The sequence below is a fragment of the Aotus nancymaae genome, unplaced genomic scaffold (assembly GCF_030222135.1).
Source record: "Aotus nancymaae isolate 86718 unplaced genomic scaffold, 86718_ANA_hifiasm-v0.15.2.pri h1tg000017l, whole genome shotgun sequence".
Taxonomy (NCBI): Eukaryota; Metazoa; Chordata; class Mammalia; order Primates; family Aotidae; genus Aotus; species Aotus nancymaae.
The window spans coordinates 10,771,826-10,790,456 of NW_026988429.1; the positions used below are offsets into that span (position 1 = coordinate 10,771,826).

The 18,631-nt window shown below is 38.3% G+C and overlaps 1 protein-coding gene and 1 pseudogene across 17 annotated transcripts in view; one reads left to right on the top strand and one right to left on the bottom strand.

The window, feature by feature from the left end:
* DNAH6 (dynein axonemal heavy chain 6) overlaps positions 1-18,631 on the top strand; it is a 359,634-nt gene that overhangs the window by 227,801 nt on the left and 113,202 nt on the right. For all 17 annotated transcript variants that reach the window (XR_010343231.1, XR_010343232.1, XR_010343233.1 and 14 more), the window contains 4 exons: positions 5,151-5,382; positions 10,455-10,607; positions 12,781-12,921; positions 14,625-14,867. Coding sequence is in view for 14 of the 17 variants with exons in the window: in XM_064377854.1 (XP_064233924.1) it covers positions 5,151-5,382; positions 10,455-10,607; positions 12,781-12,921; positions 14,625-14,867 (769 nt within the window). In the remaining 3 variants the exon portion in view is untranslated. The remainder of the gene's footprint in view (positions 1-5,150; positions 5,383-10,454; positions 10,608-12,780; positions 12,922-14,624; positions 14,868-18,631) is intronic.
* LOC110568660 (trafficking protein particle complex subunit 2-like) lies at positions 7,885-8,378 on the bottom strand (annotated as a pseudogene).

Here is an 18,631-nt window from a genome sequence, read left to right on the forward strand (position 1 = left end):
TTTAAATATTTATGGAATGAGCTTTCTGTAGAATCATTATTTTTGTTAAATATTAACAGATGGTTTTTGTTCATTTTTATCCGTCCTGTCTTGTTACAAAAAGGATATGGGGTTGTTTACAGAGATACATGTACACTATAAGAAGGCTAATTCCATGCATGCCTAAAGAAAGGGGAGCTTCAAAATTAGAGCAAAACAAGTTCAATCCAGGATCATACATTTCACCTGCTTGCGAGTCTGACTCTTCTCCACTGCAAGTGTCCTATGAGGGCATTTGACACATTCATGAGCATCCAGCCTAAATATCTGCAGGCCTTGGGGCACACTTTTGGAAGTGGCTCCTGTCCTGTTTGATAGTTCTAATGTTAAAATGATTCTTCCAGGATAAGCCAACCTCTACTTCCTGTGCTTCTGGTATCCATTCCATCCTGTGGAGTAGTCGTGATTTAAGGCACTCAGTGTGGGTATGAAACCATGATGTGGAGCATCTCATTTACCTGGTAAAACACTCTCTCTGTAGCTCAGTATTATAATCTCTTTACAAATGAAGCTCAGAGAATGTCCCAGTGGTATATTGCTACGTAACAAGCCACTCCTACCCTTAGTAGATTCATTTTATCATCTCTCAATTTTCCCAGCTGTTCTCTCTGGGCATCTCTTTTGCAGTTGCAGTCAGATAGCTGCTGGAGTGCCTGGAGCATCTCTGCTTCCAGGTAGTCTCTCCACTTGTCTTTCAGCATGACAGTATCAGGGTATCTGGACTTCTCACATGGTGGCTCAGGGCTCCAAAAGCAAGTGCTCCAAGACAGAGAGCCAGGCAGAAGCCAAACCACCTTTTTGATGTAGCCTTGGAAGTCACATAGCATCATTTCTACCATGCTCTTCTAGTCCGTGCAGTTATACAGGTCCACTCAGGGTCATAAGAAGAGGACAGAGACCCTGTCTCTTGATGGGATCAAAGAGCAAGTAGGACTAGAGGCACTATTGCAGCCGCTTTTTGGACAACACAGTGTGCCACAGAGAGATTAGGTAAATGGTCCAAAGTCCTCTAGTCAGTGAGTGGCAGGTGGGGATCACAGCCAGTGCTTCAACTCTAACTCCACTACGGGTGCCCCTTCCCAAAATTGGCTCACTTTTTTCATAACATCTCTCCAAATATTTGAAAATTATTCCCATATTCTTCTTAGCTTTATCTTCTCCAAGCAAAATTATCCCATATCTTTCTTATTGACTATTAGAGATTTATTTCCAGCCTTCAAATACTGAGCACTTTATAATTTTTCAAGGTTCTACTTAAAATATAGCATCCAGATTTGATATCAGATTCTGTGGAATAAATACAGTGAAATACAGTGAGAGCAGGATTTCCCATGGTCTACTGCTGCAGCAAGATTTTCATGGCTTTGGTTTTTTTCCTGTGTCAACTACCTTTTAGCATTGGTTCTTGTTAAGACTGACAGTTAAATCCCCAGGATTTTTTCACATAAACCATAAGCAATAAAGTCTTTACCTTTTCCATATTTCAGCTCTTTAATTAATCCTAATTCAAGATTTATGTTTGTCACAGATTAAGTGTTATAACATAGGTCGTTTGTCACTGGCCTGTCCAGATGCCACTTGCTTCCCCTCTGTCCCTCTGGCAGCATACCCACATGCTATCCCCTAACAACTTTTATTCCCATCGCTCAGGCAGGCCCTAAGCCTGCAAGGAAAAAAAAATAATGGCAGCATTTTGGTCTGAGAAACTTCCTGGAGAATAGACCAGACCATAGACAAAGTTGGTTTAATTCTATTTATAATCTTTCTTGCTCTTGTGAAAGAGAATTACCAGGCCCCTCAAGGTTTGCTTAAAATATTATAGAAGGAAATTAAAAACCGTTTGTAGAATGGTGAAGATTTGGTTTTCAGATGCACAAAGGACAGCCATGTCAATAATGATGTAGACTGTTCTCTTTTATTCAAGAGAGGATCAGTAGTTAGGAATCAGAGAAAACATATTTCTGCTTGTAAGAGCTTTCAAACACCTAATGCTGATTAGCAATGGAAAGGACTTTGTTATGAAAGTGACTTATGGATTAATTACTAAATGGTAATTTAGCACATACTATATTTCCATTTGTTGGTGACATTTTAGTTTTTGGCTTTTTGACATAGGGTAAGTAAAAGTCTTCTAACTTGGGGGAAATTTTGCTTTAGAGCCTGTGCTTTCAAAGAGCTAATACACCAGGCACTTTCTGCCCATTGTATGTCCCCAAAGTTGTCATCACACTCCAAGAATAGTAGAATAAGTCTATTAGTATATAAGCCATTAATTAGGAGAATCATCTCTTGCCTACTACATAAGAGAACATGTAACTTACCTGCTACCTTAGAGGATTCTTACTGGGGGGAGTTTTCAATCCATTTACAAGTAAATTGCTAGAAAAAAATAACACTACAAAGCAGAACAGACAAGTAATTTGTTTCCAGTAGTTTTGGATAGAAATAATCAAACTACTATAAGTAATAAAGTACATGAAATCAGGAAAGAGTGATATGTAAAGTGCAAGATTTTTATCATATTCAATATTTCATCAACTGTAGGACACTTGTACATTATGGGAAAAATAAGAAAAATACTCTCATGGGCAGCTGAAGAGCAATAAGCAAATAGACCTCTGATGTGTCTTTCATTAGATGCATATTGTGGCAGACACATAGCAATGACAATGGTGCCTATGGGTCTTTATTGTTCTAGTAAAGGAGTTGGCCAAAAGTCCTGGGAAAGAGGTTGACAAACTACTTTTGTAAAGGGCTAGGTAGAAAATATTCAGGCTCTGCAGATCACACTGTAACTATTCAACCTTGCTGTCATAATGCATAAGCAGCCACAGACAGTAAGTGAGTGAATGAGCTTGGCTATGTTTCAACAGAACTTTATTTATAGACACTGGTATTTGAGTTTCAAAGGATTTTCACATATGAAATATTACTTTTTAAAGATTTTTTTTCAACCATTAAAAGGAAATCTAAAAACCATTCTTAGCTCAGGCGCCATTAAAAAACCACATAGTGAAGAGGCAGGATTTGGCCCACAGGCCATAGTTTGCTGACCCCTGTTTTAGACAAAGCCGTCTTACCAAGGCATTTAAGGTATGGAAAAAGTGGACCTGTCTGAGGAGCAGGAGAGGGTTTAAAGGTGGAGGAAACAAATTTGAAAGCTTGATTCTTATTTCAGAAGATCCTAAATAATGACTGGGAGTCTGTGCTTTGTACTGGAGGAAGACTTTTTAAATAAGTCCTTGTAGACTCCCTGTTCTATTCTTACAATACATAGCTCTTCTATCCTGCCATCGTGTCTAATAACTAATCAGTGTTCTTTACTTCATAACTGTTGCAGTGTCTAGAAGTTGGATACTTGAATGTAAAATTGATGGAGCACCCACCAAATGTTATGCACTGTTCTCATAGAGAACTGGACATCATCCAGTCCCCCATGATGGAGTTTTATGTGTGGGAAAGAGTTAGCAACATTTTTTCTCATGCATTACAGTGACCATGTGATGTTTTCATAATAAAAAAAATAATAGTCACTACAATTTTAAAATATTTGAACATTGTTTTCTTCAATTATCGCAATATAAGTAATCTAGATAGATAGATGAAAGAGAGAGAGAGAGAAACTTCCCAGAAGAAGGAGGAGGAGAAAGAGGAAAAATGACTAAACCTGCTTTTACATTTCTCCCATGATTTCTAGTTTCTGCTAACCCAGTCTAAGATTTTAGATAATGGTGATGATAATTTTTTGATTATGTTTACATTTTGTATCCTCTTAAGATGAATTTGTTGACATTGTCTCTTCCTTTTCTGTCATCTTAACAATGTATAGAACTGATTCTCATACATACTGGTCACCTTTATATGATATCCCTTCCCACTTCCCAGGTTTTTACATTTTATTCATACTTCTGTATATCTTCAAGGAATCTTATAAGGAGAGTTTGCAGATTATTTATTCTCTGAGCCATAACATGGTATTTTTCTCCCTCTAACCATTGTCTTATAAAGTGTCATCTTGTAGAATTTATGTCTGAAGCCAGCCTAAAATTATTTGGTCCTTTGGGGATAATCTATTATTTCTGCATTAGATAATCATAAACTTTTCAGTTATGTCTAAAACATAGATTTCAGCTCTAAAATCTCTATATGTAAATTACTTATAGATCTCCTAGGAAATATTTAGTGTTTTGCCTCTCCTCTTTTCCTTTCTTAATCTTTGGGTCGGTGGGTTCAGCTCCAATAGTTTCTTCTATTATGTCAGTCACCATTGCCTCAGTTCTATTCCCTCTTCTCATTCCTGTAATTTCTATGATGTGGCCTCTGGGATCCCATTTGTTTCTCCTAGATTTGCCCTCCTTATCTTCCATTTTATCTCTCATTATTTTAAGATTGCGATCTTTTTTCTGAGTTCTGGTTATATTACTGGACTTTGGCCTCTACTTTTTCTGTTTAACTCTCCATGGTATTGTGTTTGTGAGACTCATTACCTTCCACTCAGGTTTTTGGTTTCCATCTCTATCCAACTTTTCCTAAATTTGGGGGTTTTTTTTCTCCTTTTTGAGGCTCACTCTAGTATCATGATCACAATTCTTTTCAAAATTCCTGTTAACATGAATCTTAACAGGAATTAACATGAAACTTTCTAAACTTTTGTTGGTATCCTGTAGTAAATCTATCTCAAAAGTGTTCTGTTGATCTCTCCTTCTGCACTATGGTGTCTTTTTCTAGGTTCAGTGATTTTTCTGCTCACTCATTCTTATAAATGGAAACCTGGGCTTGCCAATTGACAATATAAGTTGTGGCCTAGATCGGCTAAGGTCTCCAACAAAGCTCTTCAGACTTCAAGGAAAAGAGATTTTACTTTATTCTAAATTTGTACAACTAGAGCCAAGACCTAACAGGCTGTTAGGAATGGGGGAAAGAATGAAGAAAAGCCCAGCAGTGCTATTCACCAAACCTTGGCCTGAGATGCAGCCTGCTCTTCCCTTGCAACATCCTGTCCAGGGAGGAACCTCCACTGGCCACCAGCCTTCCAAGCTGGGGCAGGCTCTCTGAGCAGAAGCCAGGTCTGTGAACTTGAAATAAACATTTCTCTGCTCTGATGTTTGCAGGATTGCTCGGATGATACGTCAAGAAAGAGGCAATGCCCTGCTTGTGGGAGTAGGAGGCACAGGAAAGCAGTCTCTCACAAGACTTGCAGCTCATATATGTGGCTACAAATGTTTGCAGATTGAACTCAGCCGGGGATATAATTATAACAGTTTTCAAGAAGACCTAAGGAAGTTGTACAAAATGGCTGGTATAGAAGATAAGAATATGGTTTTCCTTTTCACTGACACCCAGGTATGTGTTTAGATAGCCCATGGGTAAGAACAGGAAATGTATGGGTGTTACAATCGGGCGTGTGCTTTGAACGGTGTGTAGGATGAAGTTCAAGGGATTGTTCCCTTTGATAACAGATTTCCTGCAGCTTGTAAAAGACTTTTATAATACATTTTTATTTATTTTACCAAATATTATTTCCCTCTTTAAATTCTTAGTAATTACATTTGATCAAAGGTCGAGCAGGTAAGTTTTTAACTTTTCTTTGAGGGAAAAGCCAAAGATAACAGAAGGTAATAAACTGTATAAAAGTGCATATAAGAAAATAATTTACTAAAAATTCAATTACAGAAACATGCTTTACCTACAGAAAGGAAAAAATAAGGGCTCTGTTTTTGGTTAAATTACCTTTAAATTGAAGTAGGATTACATCTATAACTACAATAGCCAACTTGAATTAATTCTATAGTGGAGGACTTTCTACGTTGGATATTCTTGGGTATTTTGTCTTTAGAGAAAATAAACCCATCTAGAAGTTAGCCAAGGAATTAAAAAGTAATAGATTTGATGCATACATGTTTTAAAAATATTGTAAGCAGAATTAAATACAAACACAAAATTGGAAAAATATTTTTAATATCTGTAGCATGCAATGAGTTTATATCTTAGTATAAAAATACCTATTACAAATGAAAAAGGAAAAACCCACATCTATAGAGGAAATACAAAAAAAATGTGATAGAATATAGATACACATTCCAAAAAACAAAGGACTTAAACAACTGAAGAAATTTTCAACTTCACCACTGATGAAGGAAATTGTAATAAATAAAAATGCCAATGGCTTGGCCTTACAAATTAGTAAAGGTTAAAAATAATAATATACAGAATTGGCAAAGGTGTAGGAATAATAGACTTGTTTATACTTCACTGGGTGATTATAAATTAGCAAAATCTTTCTGGAAGGTAATTGGCAATATGTAGGTAAAGCCTTTACATTTCTTTTACATTATAATAAAAGCTACATACAAAATTACATGTTTAAGAATATCTATTGTAATTTTTTTAATAATAATCTGAAAGAGTATTAATGTCCAGTGAAAGAAAGTCATATACATAAAATCTGATATAACCATATACTAGAGCACTATGTAAAAACTTTAAAATTATAGCAACATACACATTTTAATGTGTATCTAGACATGTATGTCCTATGTACAAAGAGAAAACATTTGCATCATGGGATTGTGAGTGATTTCTGTTTTCTTAGTTTTGCTTATCTGTAGTTTCTAATTATCCTAAAATTAAGATATTTCTGATAGTGTTTTTTTTCTGGAACAAACATCTTTATTTAAGAAATCAAATAAATAGGGTAAATATGATGGTAGCAGTTTCACAAGGATACAAGACAAAGCTTAGAATTACTTGCTCAAATGTTATTCAGAATGGAACAAAATTGTTCAAATGCTCCCAATTAGCGCAGATTGTATTACTTGCTTTTCAATGGACATTTGCTATTTTACAGTAAGATCTACTTATCATAGGAACAAAGAGACCATTCCCAGCCCCGTCTGGTGTATCACCTAAAAGGCTGAGTACAAATGTTAATGTAATCCAAGCTTTTCTTTGACAACAATCCTAAAAATTGCCTTACAACTTTTTACAAGTACTGATATCAACAGTTTCTCTGAGGGAAAGGAAATACAAGAATATTAAGTGACAGAAATAACAAACTTCAATGTGGCCTGCAACTGCTCCCAGCCTTTTATTCCACAAACGTGGATCCAGGTTCTCACATTATAGCAGGATCACTATTCCTAGCCTCTGGCAGAAGCAGACATGTGACACTCAGCACTGCACAAGTGTTTCTTTGGCTTCTTGAGTAGTGCTGTGTACATTGCCTATACATTTTTATAATATCTCTAAATGTATACATAAATTAACATTTATTATGTCCTATCACATTTCATTCCCAACTGCAGAATATTTTAGTTTTAAATATTTAGTTTTAAATCCATTTACCAAATCTTGACTATGACATTTGTTTTCGGATTGTTACATTAAGATCAACCTATCTGGGCTGGACACGGTGGCTCACGCCAGTAATCCCAGCACTTTAGGAGGCTGAGGCAGGAGAATCACTTGGAGTCAGGAGGCCAAGGTTGCAGAGAGCCAAGCACCATTGCACTCCAGCCTGGGCAACAGAGCGAAACTCCATCTCAAAAAAGCAAAAGATCAACCTATCTAAATTGGCCAAGTCAAAAGCTTATTCCCAATTTTTAAATAAAAATATTTATTTTTGATAACAAACTCTTTATAAATAACACTGTTCACAAGGAAATACCAGTTGATATGTGACATGAAACAGAATGTACTATTTTTAAATATAGAAGGAATTTCATTAGGTTTAGATAAGCTGAGACTACACAAAAGTTTTCCAGGTGATTTAATTCAAGTAACTTACAATGTACACATTCCTGAGTATACACCATTTTGGTGACATTGTTTCAGAATTTTCTGCATTCAGCTTAAAAGGTGCTTCTGCCCAAGAAACTGAACTTTTCTGTCAATGAAAAAGTTCATTGAATTCTCCTATTCACTTGATCGAATAGGAGAATTCGGTTCATAAAATGGATTCATTGAAAACTTTATATATAAATCATAAACATCAGTAAAGAAGTTCTTTATTCCATCTTCTTGTCTTATGTCATGAAGCATAATAAATCTCATATGCCCTGCGGTGACATGTGCTGACACACGTCAACGAGTCGTTACTCGTTGAACTTGTCCACAGTTTTCAAGAACATGTTGTTCAACAGCCACATGTTCTCATCTGCGAGGTCGAGAGCAGCATGAACTATGAACTGGTTCCGATGACAATGGTCAGGATTCTGCCTTCCCAGCTGGCAAAACCTCCATTTCAAAAACTGCATTATCACGGTGTCCAACAATTACAAAGTAGAAGCTCCCAGACATGGTCTTCAGCATACGGCTCCTGCAGCAAGAGGCCAACAATGGAAACCTCTGATAGTCTTTTTAACATTGCCCTTAAAAATCAAAGAATGTAAAAAGTCTCCAAGTATTAAACCTCCAAAGATCAAGCTATATGGTGTTAGTTCTCTTCAGACAAAAAGCTATTACATTCTGTTGGAAGCCCCGATCAACCTCAGATGTTCTAGAGTAACGAATAGTAAACATAACCATAAAAATAAAAATGCGTATGTCTATACATAGATTTATATGTATACACAAAACTATTATAAATGTGAGAAGAAATTGAGAGAAACAAGATGTTGAAAATAGAGTTTAATTGGCTATAGCTAACAAAGTAGAAATAAGTATGATTAAATATTTTGCATAAAATAATGTCTAAGCTACAATTAATAGCTATATACTATAGTTCATATTTTATAGAGAAAGCAAATATTTTCTAATACTACTGAATGTTTACAGAAATTAATCATGTATTAAATTTAAAGAAATTTTTATTAAATTGTTAAAAGTATAAGCTGTACTCATAGCATTCTTTACCCATGCTTTAATCAAAGGAGAAATTAATGATGTGTCTTAGGACTTTAAAACATTCATATAAAGATCAAGAAAATGAAAACTTCTTAGAGATTAGGAAAAATAAACAATATAAATAAAAATCTGTAGAATGCAACCAAACGGCTCTCAAATTTACATTTATAAATTTGAATCAAAAATTAGAAACTACAAAAATTAATTTTCTTTTCTTTTTTTTTTTTTTGACGGAGTTTCGCTCTTGTTACTCCGCAATGGCGCGATCTCGGCTCACCGCAACCTCCGCCTCCTGGGTTCAGGCAATTCTCCTGCCTCAGCCTCCTGAGTAGCTGTGATTACAGGCACGCGCCACCATGCCCAGCTAATTTTTTGTATTTTTAGTAGCGACAGGGTTTCACCATGTTGACCAGAATGGTCTCGATCTCTTGACCTCATGATCCACCCGCCTCGGCCTCCCAAAGTGCTGGGATTAAAGGCGTGAGCCACCGCACCCGGCTACAAATTAATTTTCTTAAAACTTTAGGAGGGAAAAATGTCACAAGAGAAATAAGAAAATGAAACAAGATAAAAGCAAATATAAATTAGAACACAGAAAACTACTGTTTGTTCCTAGGGGAAATTGACACACACAATTATACCAAGTTCATTAAGAAAAACAAAAAGTATCAAATGAAGAAAATAACAGATCTTGTCATAGAAAAATATATAATACTCAAACTTCTATATAACTAAAAAGTTCACTGAAAAAAAGGTAAATGAGAGATTACTTTTAAAAATTTGCATCAATGTTGAGAGACAAAAAGTCTATTTCAAAACATATAAATTACTCATGCAGACTTGAAAGAAAACTCCAAGATGCAGATGTTTGCAAAGTTTAGGCAGATTTTTTAATGGACAATAATAAATATGGGATAATATTTTCCCTTGGTAATAATCAAAAACATCCAAAATAAATTCTCCAAAAGAAAGCATTTATTATACTTCCCAAATTAACAAAAATAAATGTTAAAAATTAATGAAGTTACAGTTGAATTGAATGAGAAATAGTAAAATCTTCAAAATCCAGAAAATATTTATGCATTTAATTGCTAATCTCACTCCTCGGAATTTGTTTCAAGAAAATAATCCAACTGAGGAGAAAAACTATATTCCTAAAATTGTTCTTATAATGTAAACAAGACTGTAAACTATCTCTGTCCATGTAAATGTATGGTGCATCAGCTCAGTGGTGCATTGTGCTTCTATATTTGTGATAAATATGATGAGTACTGTACAGAACTATGGGTTAGTATTAATGATAAAATAATAATTGAAAGGGGCAGAATATAAAATACTTGCACATATGACTTGACCCAGGTAAAATATGAATGCCTGCTAAGAAACAAAACACAAAAAATGAAAAATCAGTGTACTCACTATGTTAGAACTTAAGGGTTCCATGTAAATTTTAAGATTACCTTCTCTTAAAGATGAAATTGATTCATTTGAATTTTAGAACAAATATTTGCTTTATAAAATAAATGGAAAATGATTGGGCAAGTTGTAATGATCACCTCTTTCTTCTACAGATTGTAGTGGAGGAGTTCCTAGAGGATATAAATAACATCCTGAACTCAGGTGAAGTGCCTAATTTATTTGAAAAGGATGAACTGGAGCAGGTTTTAGCAGCCTCTAGACCAAAAGCAAAAGAAGTAGGAATTTCCGAGGGGAACAGAGACGAGGTAGGACATGCCAGAGTAATTATGTGACTTTGTCAAAAAAAGGTTCCTTCACCTTTTACTTAACCATTCATACATCCCCTTAAGGGGTCCGTGAATAGAATTTTTTTCAATATAATTGGTTTCCTTTGTATTCTATGTATTTTATTTTCAATATTTAGAGCATTGGTTCACCAGACTTACAGAAAGTTCTGTCAGAAGCAGAAAACAGAAATCCCACTGCCCCACAGAGGTCATAGTCTTGTCCAAACTGGCTAGCCTCTCTTACTTCTCTTTAAGCACCGGTTTATTTCACACACTGCAACATCCTGCCTGTAGAGGGCTGAAGGCATGAGTCTAGTATTGATGCCCTTGCCTAGCAGCAACATTATGACACAACAAAGCAGAAATGTGCTGTTCACTTGCATTTCTCCAACACCATAATAATCCCATGCACCGTTACTTGTTCACCCTAGCTTTTTTCCTTGTTTTTGTACCTTCTTTAAATTTCTGGCTGTTCTTTCTCATATCTTTACTATTTCCCTTTGTGAGAATTTCCTCTACTGCTAGGTCAGAGATTATAGGTACAGACACAAGCCCACTTCTGCTAATGTAAGCAGGAAGGGATTTTTTGTTTGTTTGTTTGTTTGTTTGTTTGTTTGAGATGGAGTCTCGCTCTGTCACCAGGCTGGAGTGCAGTGGCACAATCTCAGCCCAGTGCAACTTCTGCCTCCTGGGCCCAAGCAATTCTCCTACCTCAGCCTCCCAAGTAGCTGGGACTACAGGAGCATACTACCACGTCCAGCTAATTTTTGTATTTTTAATAGAAACGGAGTTTCACCATGTTGGGCCAGGATGATCTCGATCTCCTGACCTCAGGTGATCCACCTGCCTTGGCCTCCCAAAGTGCTGAGATGAGATTACAGGCGTGAACCACTGTGCCTGGCCCAGGAAGGGATTTATTAAAGGGATACTGAATCATTGGAAGAGCCAAAGAAAGAAATCCCAGACTTAACTCCTTGGAATGAATATAAAATGTACACTGTATAAGTCAATGATCAAGGAGGTGGCTGCCTCTATCACAATCATTCCTGCTGAAGCAGGGAGCCACTAAACCAGTCAGTGTGCCTCTGCGTCAGCTACCAGCTCCATAGGTATGTGTCCTCTGTCACATCAGGAAGCAGCTGAAATCAGGAGCCACTTCCAGAGATAATAGCTCCAGGATGGTTTCTCAAAGAACTAAGAATTGAACTACCATTTGGTACAGCAGTCCCATTACTGGTATATACCCAAAGGAAAATAGATCATTCTACCAAAAAGACCAAAAAGACACATGCACCCATATATTCATTGCAGCACTATTCACAATAGCAAAGACAGGGAACCAACTCAGGTGCCCGTCAATGGTGGGTTAGATAAAGAAAATGTCATACATGTATACCATGGAATACTACACAGCCATTACAAAGAATGAAATCATATCCTTTACTGCAACATGGATGCAGCTGAAGGTCATTATCATAAGCAAATAATGCAGAAACAGAAAACCAAACACCATCTGTTCTCACTTACAGCTAAACACTGTGTACACATGGACATAAAGATGGGAACAGTAGATACCGCAGAATAGAGCAGGGAGGGAGGGAGGGATGAAAGGGTTGAAAAACTACCTATTGGGTACTGTGCTCACTTCCCGGGTGACGAGATCAGTCATACTACAAACCCCAGCATCACGCAATATACCTTTGCAACAAACCTGCACATGTACCTCCAGAATCTAAAATAAAAGTTAAAAAAGAAAAAAAGCTTCCATACCATGTAACTTCTGCCAGGTTCTGCACCTGTAAAACCTGATGCTGTGCACCCTGCCCCTCTCTCCCAGTTGTCCTCTTTCCCACAGCAAAACCTTGTATGAATGGCCCTTTATTCAAAGGGTCTCCTCAAGTACACGGATGAAGCGGACCTAAATTACATCCAGAACCTTAGTTGCAATGGAGTTTGCAAAATGTCATTTTTAATCTTTCCAGACTGTGTGAGAGAAAGAGGTTGGAGTGAATATTGAACAAGAAAATATACATATCTACTATGCTGACATTTTATATTTGATGTTGGGAGCCTCAGATGCATTAGCCAACACTAATTTTCATTGTTGTTTAATCATTGTTTTAAACTGGAAAAATCTCTTTCTTTTTGTCAGGTGTTTCAATACTTTATCAGCAGAGTGCGTCAGAAGCTGCACATTGTTCTCTGCATGAGCCCAGTTGGGGAGACCTTTCGGTCCCGATGCAGGATGTTTCCATCTCTTGTGAATTGCTGCACCATTGACTGGTTTGTACAGGTTGGTGACATCCCAGGATATCTCTTTGAGGAGTTGGACTTGCATGACTTTAAAGGGGTAACACATTATTCAAGAGTAACTCATGGGTACTTGTATTTGTATTAGCTTTAAAGCCTACTAGGAATTTATTCACATACGGAATGACCATGGCAATCATAGAACAAAGACAAAACAGAATTTGTAAAGGAAGAGAAGACCATTGAAGTTAGCAATGTGGAAGTTATCCGTTGACAAGATCTATTCCAATGAATGGTGGGGGAAAGGATTCAAGAGAGAAGAGGGAAGAGAAATCTGAGTTATGATTATAGGCAACACATTCGAGTTTTGCCCCAAAGGAAAGCAGAGAGAGACAGTAAGAGCTAGGGACATGTGAGGTGAGGAGAGAAGTATTTTTAAATGTGAAACACAAGTGGCATGCACGTATGCTGATGTAAATGACCCAGAAAAGATAAATATATTGATGATGCAGCATACCAAGTTAAACACTGTGGGACCAGTATCCTTGAGTAAGCAAGAAGGGTTGAGATCAAGTCATCAGTGAAGGTGCTGACCTGGTCAGGGACCATCCACAGCTTACTCTTGAGTAACAGATAGGGAGGCAGAATATATGAGCACAGATGCAGGCAAGTGGGAAGATAGGGGGTAAGAGCTCATTGAAGTTCTGTTTGCATTGTTGTTATTTTTTGTTAATATGGGTAGCAAGGTCATCAGCTGAGAGTGAAGAAGAAAGACTGTCAGCAGTCTGAAGAAGTAGAATCAAGTGTGAAATACTCAGGAGAGCACAAAACTGATGTATTAGAAAATGTAGAAGCATTTCTGGGCTGCACTAAGAAGCTAATTATCATAAATTTAAAGTGATACTAATCAGCAAGGTTGTGTGTTTTTCTCCAGCCATGCTCAGGTGCACAGTTGCAGGCATGGGGTAAAAGACTTGCATTTGACCAATGTTCAGGTGAGTTCAAAGAAGTGAGAGAGGAGTAAAGGTGTTGAGGTGTGCAGGACAGTAATTATAATGCTGGACATGAGGTCCCAACTATGTAACAAACGGAATGAGGACATAAGGTCCTTGTAATATCTGTGATTTATTTAGGGAATTCCAGAGACACCCAATCATTAATTCATTCAGTCAACAAATATTTATTGAACAACTTCTGTGTGCATGATACTGTGGAGACATACCGATCAGCAAATACAGACCCATGCACCCTTCAAATGGACAGAACCATTCAGTTCACTAAGCACCACAGACATGTGTCTATGTAGGTAAAGAGGGGACTGGGCAAGAAGGAGTTCATGAGAAACATGTTTTTCTTTTTCTTTTTTTTTTTCTTTTTGAGACAGTCTCGCTCTGTCTCCAGGTGCCAGGCTGGAGTGCAGTGTCTCGATCTTGGCTTACTGCAACCTCTGCCTCCCGGGTTCAAGGAATTCTCCTGTCTCAGCCTCCCGAGTAGCTGGGACTACAGGTGCGTGCCACCACACCCAGCTAATTTTTGTATTTTTAGTAAAGACGGGGTTTACCGTGTTGGCCAGGATGGTCTCGACCTCTTGACCTCATGATCGACCTGCCTCAGCCTCCCAAAGTGCTGGGATGACAGATGTAAGCCACCGCACGCAGCCATAGAAATATGTTTTTCTTAGTATTAAACTGTATATTATTGAAATGACACAACAGATTTTCTAGATTTTTTTTTCTTTATTTACAGTGGCCCAGAGAAGCACTTCTTTCTGTGTCAAAGACATTTTTCTCACAAGTCGATGCTGGAAATGAAGAACGGAAAGAAAAGCTTTCATTGATGTGCGTGAACATTCACTTGAGTGTCTCCAGCATGGCAGAGCGCTATTACAATGAACTGCGCAGGCGGTACTACACAACACCCACCTCCTACCTGGAGCTTATCAATCTTTACCAGTCTATGCTGTCTGAAAAAAGGAGGCAGATCATTTCAGTAGGTTCAACATTGTCCATTAATGTGTTGTTTTGCTTGAACTCAAAACTTCTAAGAATGTGTGGAAACTCTATGCATGGTCTTACCTGTCAGAGCCCTGTGTTAGCCCATTATCACACTGCTTATAAAGAAATACCTGAGATTGGGTAATTCATAAGAAAAGAGATGTAATTAACTCATGGTTCTGCAGGCTGTACAGGAAGCTTAATGCTGGCATCTCCTCAGCTTTGGGGGAGGCCTCAGGAAACTTTCAATCATGGCAGAAGGCAAAGAGGAAACAGGCATATCTTATATGGCAAGAGCAGGAACAAGAGAGAGGGGGGTGGTGCCATAAACTTTTAAACAACCAAATCTCACAAGAACTCACTATCACAATGACAGCACTAAGTGGGGATGGCATTAAACCATGAGAAATTGCCCCCATGATCCAATTACCTCCCACCAGGCCCCACCTCCAGCATTGGGGATTACATTTCAACATGAGATTTGGGTGGGGAATCAGATCCAAACCATATCAAGTCCTCTCCATCCTGACATGTGTCCCTGACAACCTAAAATATGACCCAAAAAGTGTTTCCTGCTCTTGGTCTTAGGGCCTTCTCCTTTCTCAATAATTATATTTTCCTTCTTTCATTTATGCAAGTATCCTTGACTCAGTAGAATGATATAGGCGTCACAAGACCATCAAAGTTGTGTGGTGAGCTAGTCATCTCTGTGGTATTTAATACAGAGGAAAACATTTTGTTAAGCAACAAAGATAGTGTTTTAAAGAACATGTGTCAGTGGTTCTGACTAAGAGCAAGGGCTGGGGTTTCAGCCAGACTATGTACAGCCTATGTTCTGTCTGTAGCTGTGCAACTTTGAGCACATTAGTAACTTCTCTAAGTCTTAGGAGAAAATAAAGCTAAAAAAAAATCTATATCTGCCTCTTGGATTGCTGTGGAATTTAAGAGACTGTTAGTGAATTCCTGGAACTATGATCTGACACATATAAAGTGTTCAGAAAATAGAAACTGCCATCATCATCATCATCATCATCATCAACATCAGGATATTAACATGACCTACAATTTACTACATTTTAAACACACTAAAAAGGGAAGCACAATATAGATAGTTAAATTTTTTCAGAGGATATTAACCTGATAAAATGCCGGCCTCATGAAATAATTAGACTGATATTTTCGAAATCTGCCCATTTGAGCCAAGCTTTCTGACTCACCTTCGAAAAACAGTTCTTCAGGGGTTGGATCCAAGATAGCCAAATAGGAACAGCTCTGGAATGAAGTTCCCAGCGAGAACGCAGAGGGTGAGTGATCACCACATCTCCAAACAAATTTTTACTGCCCACAGACCAGGAGATTCCCAGGCAGAAAAGCGCCACAAGTCTCCAGCATGGCTGTTTCAGCTAGCACAGCAGGTCTCTGCAAAAAAAACTCACACAAATCTGGGCGGTCTTTTCAACTAGCAGCTGGAACGCCTTGGAGACAGAATCATCCATTCAACTGAAAAAAAGGGGGCTGAATCAGGGAGCCAGGTGATGTGGCACAGCGGGTCCCACCCCCACAAAGACCAGCAATCTGAAATGCTCTGGATTGAGAGTTTCACAGCAAGCACAGCTGGACCTGGGATGGTCCAGCTCTGTGGAGGGAAGGGCATCTGCCATTACCAAGGCAGTCCACCATTACCGAGGCAGTCCACCACTACCAAGGCAGTCTGCCATTACTGAGGTAGACTGCCATTACTGAGGCAGTTCTAACTATACCTCTATAAACAAAACCACAGGGAAATTCACACAGCAGCTGGGCAGAGCACACGGCAGCTCAGCAATGCCTCTGCTGGCAGACTGTTACTAGACTATCTCCTCAATGTGCAGGGCATCTCTGAAAAAAGGCAGCAGCACATAAGGAACTTATAAATAAAGCCCCACCTTCACAGGACAGAGCACCTGAGAAAAAAAGGTGGTTGAGTTCTGCTGCAGCAGATTTAAATGTACCTTTGAGCAGTTCTGAATGGAACAACGGAGGTGACAGCCCAGCACATGAGCTCCTATAAGGGACACACTGTCTCCTTAAGCAACTCCCTCACCCCCGTATATCCAAAGAGACACCTCATAAAGGAGAGCTCAGGCTGACATCTGGCTGGTATCCTTCTGGGACAAAGATAACAAAAGAAGAAACTGGCAGCAACCCTTACTGTTCTGTAGCCACTGCAGGTGATCCCCAAGCAAGCAGGGTCTGGAGTGGACCTCCAGCAGTCCTACAGCAGAGGGTCCTGACTGTTAGAAGGAAAACTAAAAAACAGAAAGATATAACTTCATCATCAACAAAAAGGACCTCCACTCAGAGACCCCATCTGAAAGTCACCAACTAGAAAGACCACAGGTAGATAAATCTACAAAGATAGGAAGAAACCAGCACAAAAAGGATGAAAACACCCAAAACCAGAATGTCTCTGCTCCTCCAAGGGATCACAACTCCTCACCAGCAAGGGAACAAGGCTGGATGGAGAATTAGTCTGATGAATTGACGGAAACAGGCTTCAGAAAGTGGATAATAACAAACTAATCTGAGCTAAACGAACATGTTCTAACCCAATGCAAAGAAACTAAGAACCTTGAAAAGAGGCTTGACAAAATGCTAATGAGAATAAACAGCTTAGAGAAGAATAAAAATGAATTGATGGAGCTGAAAAACACAACATGAGAACTTCGTGAAGTATACAAAGTTCAGCCGCATCGACCAAGCAGAAGAAAGGATATCAGAGATTGAAGATCAACTCAACGAAATAAAACAAGAAAGCAAGAATAGAGAAAAAAGAGTGAAAAGAAATGAACAAAGCCTCCAAAAAATATGGGATTATGTGAAAAGACCTAATCTACTTTTGATAGGTGTACCTGAATGTGATGGAGAGAATGAATCCAAGCTGAAAAACACTCTTCAGTATATTATCCAGGAGAACTTCCCCAACCTAGCAAGGCAGGCCAATATTCAAGTCCAGGAAATACAGAGAACACCACAGAGATATTCCTCAAGAAGAGCAACCCCAAGGCAGATAATCATCAGATTCACCAGGGTTGAAATGAAGGAAAAAATGCAGAGGGCAGGCAGAGAGAAAGGTCGGGTTACCCACAAAGGGAAGCCCATTAGACTTACAGGGGATCTCTCAGCAGAAACCCTACAGGCCAGAAGAGTGGGGGCCAATATTCAACATCCTTAAAAACAAGAACTTTCAACCTAGAATTTCATATCCAGCCAGACTAAGCTCTTCATTGGTGAAGGAGAAATAAAATCCTTTATGAACAAGGAATTGCTCAGAGATTTCATCACCACCAGGCCTGCCTTACAAGAGCTCCTGAAAGAAGCACTAAACATAGAAAGGAACAACCAGTACCAGCCACTCCAAAAACGTACCAAATGGTAAAGAGCATTGACACAATGAAGAAACTGCATCAATTAATGGGCAAAACAACCAGCTAGCATCAAAATGGCAGGATCAAATTCACACATAACAATATTAACCTTAGATGTAAATGGGCTAAATGCCCCAATCAAAAGAAACAGACTGGCAAATTGGATAAAAAGTCAAAACCCATCAGTGTGCTGTATCCAGGAAACCCATCTCACATGCAAGAATACGCATAGGCTCAAAATAAAGGGATGGAGGAAGATTTACCAAGCAAATGGAGAGCAAAAGAAAGCGGGAGTTGCAGTCCTATTCTCTGATAAAATACACTTTAAACCAGCAAAGACCAAAAGAGACCA